The sequence below is a fragment of the Carcharodon carcharias genome, chromosome 15 (genome assembly GCF_017639515.1).
Source record: "Carcharodon carcharias isolate sCarCar2 chromosome 15, sCarCar2.pri, whole genome shotgun sequence".
In the NCBI taxonomy this organism is placed as follows: domain Eukaryota; kingdom Metazoa; phylum Chordata; class Chondrichthyes; order Lamniformes; family Lamnidae; genus Carcharodon; species Carcharodon carcharias.
The window spans coordinates 122,108,866-122,126,736 of record NC_054481.1 but is presented as its reverse complement, the minus strand read 5'-3'; the positions used below and the strand labels follow the sequence as shown (position 1 = coordinate 122,126,736).

Sequence of the window (17,871 nt, the reverse complement as noted above, 5' to 3'; positions counted from 1 at the left end):
AGCACAGAAACCGGAGTAGACCATTCAACTGCTCGAGCTGGTTCTGCTGTTCAATAAAATTGTGGCTTTTCATTCATTCATTGGACGTGGGTATTGCTGGCAACACCAGCATTTATTGCCCATCCCGAATTGCTCTCGAGAAGGTGGTGGTGAGCTGTCTTCTTGGACTGCTGCAGCTCATGCGGTGTAGGTAATTATTTTTTATTATTCATTCTTGGGATGTGGGCATCGCTGGCTAGGCCAGCATTTATTGCCCATTCCTAATAGCCTTTGTTCGGAGCAGTGGGTCTGGAATCACATGTAGGCCAGACCAGGTGAGGATAGCAGATTTCCCTCGCAAAGGGGCATTGATGAACTAGATGCGTTTTTATGACAATTGATTCATGGTTATCATTAGACTTTTAATTCAAGTTTCACCATCTGCCGTGGTGGGGTTTGAACCCAGGTCCCCAGAGCATTACCCTGGGTCTCTGGATCACCAGTCCAGTGACAATACCACCATTCACAGTGATCTGCATTCTGAACTTCATCTACCTGCCATTGCTTCATACCATTTTATATGCTTGGTTAGCTTATATGTCGATTTCAGATTTAACATTATTAATTGAGCTAGCATCTGCTGTATTTTGTGGGAGAGCGTTCCACACCTGTCTCACCCTTTGCATGACAAAGTGTTTCAGAACTTCTCTCCTGAATGGCCTGGCTCTGATTTTTAATGTTGTGTCCCCTTTGCTTCGACTCCCCCACCAGCAGAAAATGGTTCTCTGCATCTCCCTTCTCAATTTCTTTCAAAGTCCCAAAAACTTCAGTCAAATTCCCCTTAATCTTACATATTCCAGGGAGCACAAGACTACCCTATGTAATTTCTCTCCATAATTTAAACCTTGGAGCGCTGTTAACATTCTGGTGAAGGCACAGCGCTCCTTCCAAGACCAATATAGCCTTTCTAAAGTGTGATGCCCAGAACTGTATTTCAGATGTGGCCTAACCAGGTCTTTGTATAGCTGCAGCAAAAGCGCCTCTCCTTTATATTCCAACTCTCTGGTTGTAAAGGTTAATATTCCATTAGCTCTTCTGATTATTTTTTATATCTGATTATGACATTTTGGTGCTCTGTGTACATAGACCCCAAATCTCTGCATCTCAACACTTAGACTCTATCCTTTTTTGGTCCAAAATGGATGATTTCATATTTATCTGCATTGAAATTCACCTGCCATTGTTTTGGCCACTCACTTTATTCTGTCAATATTTCTATGTAGTTTTATGTTCCTCAATAGTATTACTTCCTGTACCACCAATCTTTCTGTCATAGGCAAAGTTGGATATATGGCTGCCTATTGTTTTATCTAATTCATTGATGAAGATAATTAATAGTTGAGGTGACAGCACAGATCCTTGAGGGACACCAGCAGTTACTTCCCTCCACTACACATCCATTCTCCCCACTCTCTATCTCCTACCATCTAAGCAATCTCCTAAGCAGGACAATGACTTGGCTTGAATTCCATGAGCTATCATTTTAGCTAACAATCTCTCATGTGAAATATTATTGAATGCCTTTTGGAAGTCCATATGAACTATACCATTGACATTCGCTTGTACAATACTTTAGCTATTTCCTCAAGGAATCCATTTAAGTCCCAACGGAGAACTCGGCACATGAGCATAGTGCTATCTCCTCCATGGCTTGGCCCATTGGCACCAAGGACCGCTGGGCAACAGAAGGTTACAGCCACTATCCAAATCACTATTTCCATGGATTTTAAAAGTTATTACAAATCACAAAGGGTTAGAAAGAGGTGTAGAGGTTTGTGATTTGTTCAAAGTTCATTGTTTGCTTTCAAATCCCTCCATGGCCTTGCCAGTCATTCTCTCTGTATCCTCCTCCAGACCTCTCTTTTTTTTATTCATTCATGGGATGCGGGCATTGCTGCCTAGGCCAGCATTTATTGCCCACCACTAACTGCCCTTGGTCAGAGGGCAGTTAAGGGTCAACTACATTGCTGTGGGTCTGGAGTCATAAGTAGGCCAGACCATGTAAGGATAACAGATTTCCTTCCCTAAAATTAGCAAACCAGATGGGTTTTTACAACAATCGGCAATGGTTTTGTGGTCATCATCAGACTTTCAATTTCAGGTTTTTTATCGAATTCAAATTTCACCATCTGCCATTGTGGGATTCAAACCCAGGTCCCCAGAATATTACGCTGGGTCTCTGGAAAACCAGCCCAGTGACAATACCACTATGCCACCGCTTCACCTACATCTGAGATATTTGCGCCCCTCCAACTCAGGTCTCTTGTGTATCTCTGATTTTAATCATTTCACCATAGGCAGCCATGGTCCCCAAGCTCTGGAATTCCCTCTGATACCACTCTGATTCCATAACTCTCTTTTCTTCCCTTGAGATACTTCTTAAAACCTGACTCTTTGACCAAAGTTTTAATCATTGGGTCCTGATAACTTATGTAGCCTGGGTGTCAAATTTGACTAGATAATGGTCCTGTGAAGCACGTGAGGATATTTTACCATCTTAAAAGTGCTTTATAAATACAAGTTTTTAGGGGCCAGGTCTATGAAATATTATTCTGCATATTTCCTTTCCAGTTTTAAGATAGGTCCAACTCCACCTTTTGTCTTCTCTATGCACACCAGAGCTTTCCTTTATTGTACTTTACACCTATTTGAACATTTTAAACCTGAACCATTGACTTGTACCTGTTGTTTTCCTCCCCACCTCACCATCTGTTTCCCTGACTTGTGCTTGCTAGTCGTTTAATGGTGCATTTTTATTACATTTAGCAATGCCTGTGTGAAGTGGTGTCATTGCTTCAAACTAGCACTAAACTTGTGCAATGGTAATCCAGAGTTAAGACCCATCCTGCTTTCTCTATTTCAAGGGAAGCTCCTTTTCTCTGCCCGGTGTTTTTCCCTGTGATGCCTCTGTCATTGCCCTGCATTGCCAGCATCATGCCTTGTGTTGTGCAATATCAGCAGGCTATTTTGTGGAGTTTTATGTTGTTTGAACCTTAGTTAATCAAATTCCAATTGTAGAAGCCCTTATCTTCCTCAGTTATCATTGTGTTTCACTTGGGTATTCCTTGTATCTCAAAAGCTTCCCTCCACCACAGCCTGCTGCATCATCTCCTGCATTACAATCTGCTGTGTTACAATCTACAGCATACTAATTATTGTTAATCCATATAGTATTGGACAATGCAGAGGAATTCTTCTATTCAGCTTCTAATAGCGTTCTGTGGAAAGAGATGAACTAAGCAGAGGCAGATGTATTCAACCTTTTTGCTGATCATTGAGAAGGATTACTTCCTTCTGATAATGTTTTGTTCCCATGTGTTTCTCTCCACACAGATGGACCGATATGGATTTCGAAACCTGCAGGATCAAACTTGGGAAAAGGAATCTTTCTCTTGAAGTGCCAGGATGACTTCCTGGACTTCCGTGCGAAACTGGAAAGTGTGGAGCAGAATGCTTCCAACAAGACGTATTACTATGGTTTACCCATCAACAGAATAGTGCAACGGTAATTAAGAGCAATCGTCAAATCAACCAAACTGCAGGTTTCAACTGTTGAAATAGTATCACTCTTCTGTTTCTTTGGATGTGACTCTTCAGGATTGTCCTGTATAAGTACAAATATCAACTGTGGCTCATCACTGAGTCAAGAAGTTGTGGGTTCAAAACCCACTCCAGAGACTTGAGCACAAAAATAGAGGTTGACTCTAAAGTGCAGTACTAAGGGAATGCTGTGCTAGTCACAATAAGTGCTTGTTGTGGAAAAATGAATCCAAAGCTAGTCTTATACCTCAAGCTGGTTTATTCACAAGACAACTCTTCTGTACAGCAAACTTTCTCAATCCCTTCCGCATTGGACTATTACAGCTGTACCCATTTATACTATTTTGATGGATGAATCAATGCCCATCATCTGTTTTGACGAGCAGTTGTCTTAACAATATAATTGCTATGCAATGTAACTCTTTTGAGTACAAACCCATTTCCATCTGTTTCAGATGAAGTTACATTGTTTCATAGTTTGCCATTATGAGATTTGAACTCTTGATCTTGGGGTTACAAACCCAGTACCATAACCACTTGGCTGTTTAGGCCAAGCCCTGCTATGCAATGTAATTGCCAGTCAACAAGTAGATTGTTATTGGACTTTGTAATTGCTGATACATTGACAAGCTGCGCTGTCAGAAGTGTCTTCTTTTGGATGAGATGTTAAAGCAAGGTCCCATCTGGTGTCTCAGGTGGACATAAAAAATTATCCATCCAGCACCCTAGCCAATATTTATTCCTCAATGAACATCACTAATGACTGCTGTGTTACAAGTCAGTACAATCTAAAAGTACTTCAATGGTTGTAAAGTACTTTGGAACGTCCTAAGGTTGTGAAAAGTGCTATATAAATGTAAGTCTTTCTTTTTTATTTTACTATATCAGGCCTGATGAGGACATTGGTTTTGAAAAAGTAGCCATTTGTTCTAATTTCTGACACTGACATAGAACCATAGAATCACGTTCTGTTATTGCACAGATGGAAGTCATTCAGCCCATCCTGCTCATACTAGCTCTTTGATAGTGTTATCCAAATAATCCCACTCCCCTGCTCTTTCCCCATTCCCTCCTGTAATTTTTTTTCCCTTCAAATATTTACCCAGTTCTGTTTTGAAAGTTGCTATTGAATCTACTTCCACCAGCCTTTCAGACAATGCATTCCAGATCACAACAACTGATTGTAAAGAAAAGGTTTCTTCATGGGGCCTCTGGTTTTTTTGCTAATCACCTTAAATTCGTGTTCTCTGGTTACCGATCACTCTGCCATTGGAAACAGCTTCTCCTCATTTCCTCGACCAAAACCATTCATGATTTTAAACACCTCCATCAAATCTCCTCTTAACCTTCTTTGCTCTAAGGAGAACAACTCAAGTTTTTCCAGTAACTGAAGGCCCTCATCCGTGGTTCCGTTTTAAGGAATCTCTTCTGCATCGCATCCAAGACCTTGACATCCATCTTAAAGTGACTTTCACACTATACTCCGACTGAGACCTAACCAGTATTTTGTCTTGATGAGCTCAGTAAGACTTGCTTATATACAATGATACCATAACCACAAGTGTAAAGAGAACATTTACGATTTTACTATACAATAACTAATGGAAATACTTCCCCTGAAGAATCAGCAGGTGGTTTCACTGTTCCATTTTTCACTTGGAGATCTCAGGCACACTTCTGTGTGCAAGAAAACCAGGAAAAAAAGAATTGGAAAGAAAATCTTTGAAGATTGATTTTATGAAGGCACCTTCCCATTGGGTGTGTGTGCTGGATAATTGTGGGGTCGGTTGAAACATTTTCCCATACGGGCATTGTGCCTGCGATTTCCTGGTATTTGCTTCAAGTGAGAAATAATCTCTCCCTGAAACATTCATAACATTAGCTCACATTTAAGATGAAGATGAGGAGAAATTTTTCCTCTCAATGGGTATTGAGTCTTTGATTGCTCCTTCACAGAGAGTCGTAGAAGCAGGGTCATTGAATATTTTAAAGCCAGAGGTAGATAGATAACAAGGGAGTGGATAAATTCTTGACTAACAAGGGAGTCAAAGGGTATAAGCAGGTAGGCAGAAAGTGGTGTTGACGCTGCAATCAGATCAGCTATGATCTTATTGAATGGCGGAGCAGGCTGAAGTGGCTGAATGGCCAACTCCTGCTCCTGCTCTGAATTCGTATATTTGTGTGTGGAGGGATGAAAAATCCAGCATTAGTCCAGAGGAAAGCATTGGAAATGAAAGCTGCCTGATACTTCACAAACCTTTAGAGTTGATAAAAACATAGAAAAATAGAAACAGGAGTAGGTCGTTCGCTTTTCGACCTGCTTCCCCATTCAGCATGATCATGGTTGATCCTCTATCTCAACGCTGTACTGCCACTCTCTCCCCAGACCCCCTGATGCCTATCTTAGGACCGTGCTAAAATGCCTGTGCTTTTACCCAAACAGATATCTACACAAACCTTTACTTCTGGAAGGTCGAAAGTTTGATGTCCGCTCCTACCTCCTCATTGCCTGTACCTCACCTCATATGATCTTCTTTCGCCATGGTTACGTCAAATTGGCATGTAACAAATATGATCCATATTCTGATGATCTGACAAGTCACCTCACCAATCAGGTAAGTTGAACGTAGGGAAAATATCATCCTTTCCATTTCCCTTGTAACTGTCAGAGTTTCTGAATTAAAATATCAGAGAGTCACAAAATAAAATGAAGATGTTAAGTTGATTTTTTCATGTTTTAGGGTCTCTTTAGAATCTTCTTACCCTAAATTATTAGTTGTCATACCTTAGATCACTCACAGGTGAATCCCAATTACCCAGACCTCCAACAGGGACCCCCCCACCGCAACCCTTCACTTCCCTGAGATTTATGTAAGTGTCGGGTGTTTGTCTGCTTTCCTGTTCTATTTTGTTTAGTTACTTTACACACAGCTATCAGTGGTAACAACCCACAGAATCAGGTCCTCATCTTTAACGAGCTCGTGTGATAGGATGCAACATGAATACTCAGGCAAATCATACCACATGATTTCATATGATTATATGATTCTTTATTATTGAGTTCACAATTCACTATAAGAACTCAAGTACTACAATTCACAATTCCAGTGTGACTACAGCAGACAGTGGTTTACATAAAACTCTTATACCAATTTAAAATTTTGATCTCTATATTCCATGCATTCTAACATTGAACCACAATCATCAAAAGATACACAATGCAGACATCAGATATAGAGCATGGAGCCAAGGAAATATACTTAAGTTCTCAATCTTACTCAATAATTCTGTTACCGTGGTTATATGGTCTACTTAAGCTCTTCAATCACTTTATTACAATAAACTAACCAAACAACATGTTCCAGATCTTAAGTCATGGGTGAATGACCTTCCCATTCCTTCAGCCCTTCAACCTTGCCTTAAGCCTGCTTTGCAAAGCATCCCTGTTCAGCAGAATTGAAAGCTGTTCAAACTCATCGTCTGCTGATCCTACAAACAATGAGGTACGTGAGGAATGTGAACTCACATTCCCACTTTGGGTCCAATGAATACCAAACTCTACTTCATAATTGCTTTTAGGTACCAGACAATTTTAGGTTTCCACAAGTTATCACCTTCGGTCTTTGAAAGTATCATATTAGACCTCATCTGAGTGTAAAATATCCAGTGACTGCTTTCAACTAACCATGAAATAGTGAAAAATCTAACACTGATATAATACACTTACACGTTTAAATCGTTAAATCTCTCCATTGATTCACCCTTCCCTATCTCTATGACTTCCCCTAGCCTTACACCCTTTCAAATATCTGTTGTACTCCAATTCTAGCCTGCCATGCTGAAAAAACCCTAAGCTCCAGAATTCCCTCCATAAACTTCTCCACCTCTCTATCTCCTTTCCACTCCCAAGGTGCTGCGTAAAATTTATCTCTTTGACCAAGCTTTTGGCTACCTGTCCTGCTACCTCCTTTTTCAGCTCCTCTCTGCTATGTTAAAGGCACTATATAAAAGCAAGTTGTTGTTGTTGAAGTCTTTTATCTAACTCTTAAATTCAGCAAAATAATAAAAGGTTATAATTCCAGGAACAAAATCAATCCTCCAGAAGAGATTTTTAAAGGTGCGGTGTTTCACTGATGTCTTCTAAACTTTTAAAACAGCCTCTTGTCTTTTTTTGAGATTTGAAAAGTGCCCCCATTTTGTGATCTCTAGTCACCGTCCTTCATGAGAAACTGCTCCAATTTGAACAGAAACGTCTCTCTTACGTCCCACAAGAGTTAACAACGCTTGCTGGATTTTTCGTTTTCCACTTCTCAGGCATCTTTTAAAAAAACTTTCCACTTGTACAAATCAATTACAAAATCTGTATGTTTGAAACTTGTGTTAGACTCCATCTTAAGTCTGTTACCAAGGAGAATATAACATACTTCCCCACTGTGTACAGTTATAGATTTTGTAGGAATTATTGACTTTGACAGTCCCCATGCCCAATGACTATCTTAAAGGGAAGACACCAAAACAAAAACCTATTTAAAAAAAAATCAAATTTATAACATGGACTTTGTTATTATTTAAAATGCAATTTGGGGTTTTCTGCCCCTATTTCCTCATCCATTGACCGATAAATTGTTCATGAGATTTGTGGAGAGATGTTGAGTGAAGGCAAATTTCAGCACCTAACTTCATTACTAAAGCCTGGAAGAGCGTCTCCCACCTTATCAGCTAAGGATAGAATTCTACATCACAGGAGACCATTTTGTCCTTTCAGCCCTCTTTGAAAGAGCCATCCAATTAGTTCCACCCCCTTGCTCCTTCGCCCCGTAGTCCTGCAAATGTTTCCTTTTCAAGCATGCATCTAATTTCACTTTGAACGTTGCAGTTGAATCTGCTTCCACCACCCTTTCAAGCAGTGCATTCCAGACCAGAGCAACTCGCTGCATAAAAATAATGGAAATAAACATCAGGATGTAAGGCAGGTTGCCAGCTTGCTATCACTTGTTTTGCAGTATCGCACCAAGTCAAAATCTACTTCAGGAAAAGAAATCACAGGAGTTTGTTGTTTCTTGTTTGTTCATGTGGTTAGGGAGTGCACAGGGAATTTTATCTGCTCAGGTGAGACCAGGCTGCCTAGCTGAATTGGAGGTTGGAGTTCACTAGCATTGTGTAAATTACCCAGCACTCCCTAAGAGAGTGGAGGCCGGGGTGGGGAGGGTCTAAAAGCCACCTTGGCAGCTGTTGACAATCTTTTCCGAAGGTGTGCACCTAAATATCTCTTCATCTGTCAGTTGATCTTTTTGTATTTTACCGGCAAAGCTCTTTATCTTTTCATGATTTATAGAATTGCTAATGATAAGTTTGCATCTATACAAATATTCTTATATAACAGCTGTCAGAATGCAAATCCCTTAAGACAGGACTCAGGCATGTTCAGGCAGAGTTGAGGGAACTTTACTTTGAATCTCATCTCGTGTGTATATCATCCTTGCAGTCATCGATGCTTGCATTGGATATTTTAAAACTGCATAATTGTTTAATTTCCCAGCATTGATGTCTCTCAGCTTGATGTAAAGAGTAAGGATTGTAGGAGCAAAATTGCAAGTCACTGAGGACTGAATAAATGAAGAGTGTATCATTAATAGCAAATTGCATTTATGTAGTACCTTTATCATAGTAAAACATCCTAAGATGCTTCACAGGAGTGTTATCAAACAAAACAATTTGACACCAAGCCACCAAAGGAGATATTAGGGGGATGACCAAAAGGTTGGTCAAAAAGATAGGTTTTAAGGAGCATCTTAAAGGAAGAAAGTGAGTTATAGAGATGCAAGATTTGGTGAAGGAATTCCAGTTTAGAGCCTAGAAAGCTGAAGACATGGCTGCCAATTGTGAAATGCAGCAAGTGGTGGAGGCACAGGGGTCTAGAGATGGGATCTACCACATAGGAATTTAGTGAAGGAGTTGCAAAGATTGAGGCCAAGGCAGCTGTAAACTGTGCCAAGTTGTGGGCTAGTCTAAGTGGATGGAGAGTTGGAGAGCAGATGGAAACTTATAGCAATGCTTAAGATCTTCCAACCCAAACTACTGAAAAGTGTTTTACATCGACTGTACTGATCTTCATTTGTTCAAACTGCATATTGATACTGGGGGCTTCTTAAGTGTCCACAGTTTAACCAGCTAAAACTCTAAGGTGTAAAGCATTCTTGAAAAAAGAGATATGCTATCAAAGCTTTTCATCTTGCACTCATCAGGATAGCTTGCAAGATTTTTTTCAACTATGACAGGGGAACAACAATTCACATTACAAGAGAAGAGAGTGCTGATTGGTTGACAAGTGGACTCTGATTGGTAGAGGTGTTGCCATGGCGAATGCAGCATGGAACAGTTAACTGCTTGGTTTTGTTCAAAGTCAAACTGAGTAGGTTGACTGATTGGTCAAGGCATTGCCCTGGGGAAATGAACCAGGGAATGACTGTTCCCCAAGCTTCTGTTGTTTAGTTGAAAAAGGTGCAAAGTGTGGACATGTTCCTTCTGTCTGCAAAGGACAGGACCCTGTGTGTGAATATATGTGGTTCTAGCATGCGTAAGTGAGCTACACTGACAATCTTAAATTGTTTTTCAGTGTAATTCTTAGCACAATCAGGGTTTTTTAGCAGGTGTTGTCCAATCATAGACAATTAATTTCTGTCCTGCGATATCTTCCCCGCAATTTCTTCCCATGACCTCCCACTCCACTGTTATTTCTCCCCCCGATTCCTCCCCTGTGAACTGTCCCCCCATGAACTCTCTCCGCGTGAACTCTCTCCCTGTGAACTGTCCCTCTGTGAACTCTCCCACCATGATCTCTCCCCACCATCTCTCCTGCTGTGATCTCTCCCAATGTGATATCTCGCCCTTGCGAGCTCACTCTCTGTGATCTCCGTCCCATGCGCTCTCTCTCCCCTTCTGATCGCTTCCTCTGTGATCTCTTCCCCTGTGATCTCTTGTTCTGGGATCTCTTGCCCTGGCATCTCTCTTCCTCTGTGATCTCTTCTCCTATCTATTCCCTGTGATCTCACACCCACTGTGATCCCTCACCCTGGGATCTCTTTCCCTTGTGATCTTTTCTAGATTTATCCTCCTCTGATCTCTCCTCTTGTAATCTCTTGCTGTGCGATCTCTTCTCCCTCCCCAATCTTTCCCTTCTACTGTAATCTCTCTCTTCCAGTATTCTTTTTCCAACTTGATTTCAACCATACACTCCACCTCCTTGATCTCTCTCTTTGCTGTTCACCCGCCCACTGCGATCACCAGCACACCAACACCCCCCCTCCCCCACCATGTTCTGTTCCTCCTTTCCCCCGAAAATCATCTCCCCTTAGGATCGCTACCCCTCCTCCCCCTACGATAACCTCCACACTCCAAGCCTCCTGTGTCAACCACCGACCCTCATTCTTCTCAATTGCTGGGGGCTACCCATAGCGGTCAGCAAAAGTCACCGTCAGTCAGAAGTGCCCCCAAGCCTCCACTGTTGGAGTCTTACTCCACTAATTTCACCTTTGCACTATCTTATTCAGTTTGTACAGAAAAAGAACCCCCTGTACAATGAGATGAAGGAGGACACAGTCTGGTCCATGGAGCATTTGAATGACTATATTAATGAGAAGTATATGGAAGCAATGAATCTCCCGAAGGACTGGGTTTTCACTGTTTTTGAGGTAAGTTTATGCTCCAGCTTTCACCTTGGCTCTAGTTAAGGAGACTCAGTTATGTTAGCATCAGAGGAGTAAGGTACTGTTTTTGTGGTAAGTTTGTGCCTTCACTCAGGTTGGTTGTTTTCATATTATTATTTCTGATGAATTGGCACGTTTAATGCCAAATTGGAGGGCAGCAAAGTATTCTCCCAGTAATATGTTGGGGGTGTGTTACAGTTCATTCAGGGACTCTGAGTTGCTGTGGCAATATACTCTTTAAATACATGTTAAGATTTGGAGGTATGGACAGTGACGGCAGAGGCTCTAACTTTCCATCATGTGGCTGACCAGGAATCTCTCCTGCTCTTACCAACTGCCATTGACGTGTATTACAAAGAATTTCCAGGTTGATACCGAGCCATTATGAACGCACCTTCTTTGGCCATCAAGGCCTGGGGTGGGACTTGAACCCAGAGCCTCTGGCTCAGAGGCAGGGACACTACCAGCAGCGCCACAAGACCTCCCTCTCACTGTGATATAGAAGCCCACATATATATATATATATGTATATGTAAGTCGGGGGATCTTCGCTGACTCTATGAATTTTGATGGGAACAATGGCAGAGATCCCTGGTTGGTGGATACTAGTACTTGTGTGGAGTTTTGGCCACTATAAGTCTAAACTCCCTCTATTGGCTTTTATCTGTCTGCTAGAAAATTAGACACACTTCTGTGGGAGATTTATTTGCAGCAGGAATTTGTGTCTGCCAAGCAAGAAACTTATTATGATGTAATTGAGTGTTTTTCCTCCCAAGCTCCAAGGCAAGGCTTGCAAGTTAATTAATATGCAGTTATAATCCAAAAATCAATTAGATGTGTAGAAGTTGAGGAAGATGAACCATTTAGTTGGTGAGATCATTACCTCTGGATGTCAGGGTTCAGATTCAGCTGAGGGAGAAGATATTAATTTTGATCTGTTCACCAATGCCTGTGAAGAAAGGTTTGAACCAGCTTCAGCCAGTGTTAGTGCCATTGAAGTGGTTGAGGCTGGAGTATTCCAGGTCTTCATGTACAATGTCTTGCCCCAACAGAGTCTGATTTCTGAAATTGCAGAGATGTAGAACAGGAATTCTTACCTTTATATAGCCCCTTTCACTATCTCAGGATGTCCCAAAGTACTTTATAGCCAATTAAGTATTTTTTGACATGCAATCACTTCTGTAATATGGAAACCGCAACAGCCAATTTGCACTCAGCAAGTTTCTATGAATAGCAATATGAGAATGACCAGATAATCTGTTTTTAGTGATGTTGATTGAGGGATAAAGATTGGCCAGGACACTGGGGAAAACTTCCCTGCTCTTATCATAGAATCGTAGAATGGTTATAGCACAGAAGGAGGCCTTTTGGCCCACTGTGTCCAAGCTGGCTCTTTGTGAGAGAAACACACCTAGTCCCACTTGCCCACCTTTATCCCATTGCCCTGTATTTTTTCTCACTTCAGATAATTATATAATTCACTTTTGAAGGCCTTGATTAAATCTGCCTCCACCACAATCTCAGGCAGCATTCCAGGTCCCAACCAATCAATGCTTAAATTGTTATTACTTCTTTTGCCAATCGCTTTAAATCTGTGCCCTCTGGTTCTGGATCCTTCTGCCAATGGGCAAAGTTTCACCCTATCTACCCTGTCCAGAGCCTTCATGTATTCTTCGCCACCGTGCCATTGGATTTTTTTCACACACTTGAGAAAGTAGATGAGGCCTTGATTCAATGTCTCATCCAAACGATGGCAAACTCTGACAGTACAGAACTCCCTCAAGTACTGCACTGGAGTGAGGGCCTGGATTATGTGCCCAAGTCTCTGGAATGGGCTTTGAATTACAACCTTTTAACTTCAAGATTGATTGGGAACCCAGGAGGGGCATGGAGGGGGGGAATGGATGGGAAACAGAGATAAGCTCGAGTAAGAGATAGTCTGCCTGGGTCAAGAAAGATTAAGCCATGTAATTAAGAGCTTCATAACCTCCTTTCAGAAGAGAATGCAGAAAATCATGATACAATGTTTCTTCGCTGTCAAGGGGAAAATGGAATGCAAACGGGGCTACTTCAACCTCTTGGGTTGCGACTTTATAGTTGATCAGAACTTCAAGGTAATTGTAATTTTCATTCTCTTCCACTATTCAGTTTTGTTCATTATGAGAGTAAGCGGATTGACTGCAAGACAGTCGCTTTGGGACATCAGTTCAAATACATGATGCCTGGTGGCAGCTTCATGTAGATGTTTCACTGGTGCCTTTTCTGATCCATATAAGTTGGAGGAAAACTTTTGCATGATGAATTTTTTCTCTCCCATTGGCCAAAAGAATATTGAAATAATCCAATATTTAAATACAATGAGTACCGGAAGCTGTTGTGGATGTAAAGAGATAATTTAACTTGGACTCTAGGTATAGTACTGAAGGTTCAGAATTAACATCCTTGAGAAGGTGGGAATGTTTTTCTCTAGATACTGCTGAATGTGCAAACACAAATGATTATTTGTTAATTAACTCCTAATAGTGGATGAATATTGGTAATGGGATTTGAAGTTAGAGGGTTATGTCTTGAATAAGTTAATCAGATATGGTCTGATTAGCTAATGTTGGGAGCAGATGATGAATGTTGAATTTTCTAAGAGTGAAACAATTGCTTATGGACATAATTTGTAATTTTACTTGTCATTAACATTAGCTTTGGTATATTTGTTACACCCTGGTTATTCTACAAGGCTGTGGTTTCAAAACCCACACCAGTGCTTTGAACGCATAATCTAGGCTGACACTTGAGTGCAGTACTGAAGGTGTGTTACACAGTGCTGGCTTTCGGATGAGACAAACCAAGTGGCCTGTCGACCCTTGCAGCTGGACATCTATGTAGATAACTTAAATACCATTACACTGTCTGACTATCTGTAATTACCTTGTTGAAATGTCTGTAATGTTCATTGATTGTATTGAAGCACCTCATGATCTATGTGGAAAACTTGAATATGAATGCACTTTTTGTGATGGCCATTCTGAAATGTTTTGTAATGTTTTTTCAGATATTTTATGAATAAAGTATATTTTTCCAAAAAAAAAATACTAACATCCCATAGTACTAATCAAAGAAATGCAGAGGAGTTTTCTTTGTATATATCCTTCGCCATGGGAGCTTTGAGTCTGGAATAGATGAGACTAGAGGTGACAAGCAGAGATGAGGTTTCATCAGCAGATGGTCTGAGACAGAGGTGGAGGTAGGTGATGTCATTGAGGTTGAAGCTCAGTTCAGAGAAAAATGTGACACTGAGGTTTTGAACCCTCAATCTTAATCAATAATGGGAGATGGATTCAGTGGCAAGAGGACAGGGGTAGTGCAGTTGTGGAGAGTCAGTGGACATGTGCAAGCCAACAACATGTCTGCAGATAATGTTACCAAGGAAGGGCCACTGATAAATCCTTGGGGAACTTGGAGGTAACTGAATGGTTATAGGAAGAGAAGCCATTGCTGGAGATGCTCTAGCTACGATCAGAAAGATAATGTTTAAACCAACTGAGGGCAATCTCACTGAGCTGGGGAACAGAGGAAAGATGTTGGAGAAGGATGGAGCTGTCAGCTGCATAGCAGTTGAGAAGAATGGGAAGTGATCATGCACCATGACCATGGTCACAGAAGGTGCCATTTTGTGGCTTTGATCAGGACTTTTGCAATGCTGCAGATAGGATGGAAACCTGACTGGACAGATTCATGTTGCAAGAAAGATAGGCATGGACCTGGAAGGCAACAACAGCTTATCCTTGGAGAGGATAAGGTCAAATAAGAGGACATAAGGAGGCTACAGTGTGACATAAATAGATTAAGTGAGTGAGCAAAGTCCTGGCAAATGAAGTATAATGTGGGCAAGTGTGAAATTGCCCATTTTGGCAGGAAGAATAAAAAAGAGACATATTATCTAAATGGCGAGAAATTGCAGAGCTCTGAGATTCCGAAGGATCTGGGTGTCCTAGTGCATGAATCACAAAAGGTACAGCAAGTAATTAGCTCTCAATTCCAGATTTTATTAATTGAATTTAAATTCCACCAGCTGCTATGGTGGGATTTGAGCTCATGTCCCCACAGTATTAGTCAGGGCCTCTGAATTACTAGTCCAGTGACATCAACACTATGCTACCATGTCCCCCTTAATTTTTTTTCTTATTTACTCCATAGAAAGCTCTTGATTTGAAACACTTCTATTAAATTCCTTAACCTTCCCTACTGTAAGAAGAACAATTCCACCATTACATTAGTATGTTTGGAAGTGTTACTTATGCTATCAAGTTGATTTTCTTATACTGAGCTCCTGGCATTCAAAGAATTTGAATGCACCCAGCTTATCCTGATGAACGCAGAGACACAAAAGATGAACAGGAGTCACCAGCTCTACTGTCCATTTCTTTGCTTGTCATCCCACCCCACACCAGCCCCCTGAGCGAAACATTTTTTTAAAAAACAGGGATCCTTATCTGAATGTTTGCAGAAAGAAGAGGAAGATCTAAGGAGGGATATCAAGCAGGTCACACAGCACAAGAGATGTGCTGTGCTCATCTGTTAGTAGCCACCTCTAAACCACTTAACTTTGGCAGATGGTTAATGTAAGTGGAGGCTCCTCTTCACTAAGGAAGCTGTGTCAATTGATCTAGTGGCATCAATCAAATACGCGAATGTCAGATTAACTTGAATCTTCAATGCATCTCAAATTAGAATGAGTCAGTAGATCTAATAGATGCTATTACAGGTGTGCAGAGAACCCCTCTGATGTCTTGGTCAACAGTTCTCCCTCAACCAACAGCATAAAAAAAGTATCGGTCATTCATGACATTTGTTGCTGCTATTATCTATTTGATAACCACTGCACTTCAAAGAAGGGGAATTAATTAGTTGCGACAACCTGCCCTTCAGAAAGCCTCTCCTTACTAAGCCAGTGCGACATCCTCCCATCTCTAACACAATGGCATTTTCCACCTTCAAAATCTGTGATGGTAAGTGACTTTTGTTATTAAATGGATAGAGATTGTAAAAAAAAACTAATTTCCTGTAGAAACCTTACAGCCAACAGACATAGGAAATGTATCTGAGCTGAATTTGAACTCCATAGAGGTGAAAGACTACTCGATCCATGACACCATCCAGTGCCTTAGGAACTGAAGATGGAAGGCATATATATGGATTAACAGTTCAGTGTTTGATCTATTTTTCAGGTTTGGTTATTGGAGATGAACGCCAATCCATCTTTACAGAGACACTGTGAAGTTCTCAAAACAGTCATCCCTAAAATGGTGTATGAAGCTCTTGGTAAGATGATGATTGCTTGCATTATGTTGTTGCCGAAGGAGATTTGTAGCAACTATTGACATTTTTCAAGCAGTGAAGTGAATATTGCTTTCTTAAACTATCAAAGAGTTACTTCCAACAATATTTCTTTCTCTTCTTAGATGTGGTAGTTGAGATATTCAAAAAATGCAGTAAAGGACTGCAGGCCTTGCCACTTCAGTCACAAAAAGAATTTGTCCTGTTATACAGTGGGAGCCATCAGTTTACAAGGCCAAAGCCAAGGACAGAAAGCAACATGTCAGCAACAATTCTTAAACAACCTTACCACGTGGCTCTGGGTTCTGTAAAACGCACTGACAACAATCCCATGCAAAAGCCTATGGCTCCTTCAGGTCACGTAGTTGCTCCAGTAAAGGTGCTTCAGAACACGGTTTCATTGGTGCCTTACACAAAATTGCCAGCCATCTCACTAAAAGCGAAACTGTGCACAATGAAGAATATCCCTCCGGCAAGTCATCAATTGGCTGGAGCCTCTTCAGGTGAACAGAACCAACTAAAATCCAGAAGAAATGTGGATGCTTTCAAAAAGATACCCATTACTACACAGTTAAAACCTTTAGTCACCAAAAACCCACACACTAGCTCCCAGCAATACCGAAGTTTGGAGAGCAGTTCCTTGTTGATCAGTAGTGCCTTTCACTCACGGTACATCAACAAGATGGTCACAAAACCATCCAAGATGAAGATGAGCTCCAAAGAGAACAAGACACAATCTGGTGATGCGGCCTAGTCAACAAGGGTAGGAATGGAAAATCAAAAAGTTTTGTGTCGGGAGCCAATTTAGCTCCTAGCTAGCCAAAGTTGTTTTTAAATTCCTACCATCTTAAAAACCAGTTGATTCCATGCTTGAGAATATGATCTCATTGAAATGAGTGTTGTTCCATAAAATAGGTTAGTTTATAATCATCTGTAAATCAATAGAAAATATCCTTAACTGGATTGTATTGGTTACATATTTTCTGGAATAAAAAAACCTTCCTTCAAGCTGCCATCTACTCATTTTTACCTTGGCATAGCAGGGATTTCCCCAGTTACTTTAAATGTGATGCTTACGTTATTCAGCTAAAAGAAATCCATCCAATTAATTGAAAAGGATATTAACCGGGATTCATTAACATTCACTACATCTGGCTTTTTACTTTTACTGATTTTTTTACAGGGAAATAAAGGGAAATGTCTTTACTCAGAGACTGGTTAGAATGTGGAATCCACTATCACAGGAACTGGCTGA

At 40.8% G+C, this 17,871-nt stretch overlaps 1 protein-coding gene across 1 annotated transcript in view; it reads left to right on the top strand.

The window, feature by feature from the left end:
* LOC121288470 (protein polyglycylase TTLL10-like) overlaps positions 1–17,507 on the top strand; it is a 44,795-nt gene extending 27,288 nt beyond the window's left edge. Inside the window, exons 8-13 of the mRNA XM_041207010.1 lie at positions 3,373–3,544; positions 6,023–6,194; positions 11,130–11,270; positions 13,283–13,399; positions 16,508–16,601; positions 16,742–17,507. Of these exons, the coding sequence (XP_041062944.1) occupies positions 3,373–3,544; positions 6,023–6,194; positions 11,130–11,270; positions 13,283–13,399; positions 16,508–16,601; positions 16,742–17,370 (1,325 nt within the window). The 3' untranslated portion in view covers positions 17,371–17,507. The remainder of the gene's footprint in view (positions 1–3,372; positions 3,545–6,022; positions 6,195–11,129; positions 11,271–13,282; positions 13,400–16,507; positions 16,602–16,741) is intronic.
* The last annotated feature ends 364 nt before the right edge of the window (positions 17,508–17,871 follow it).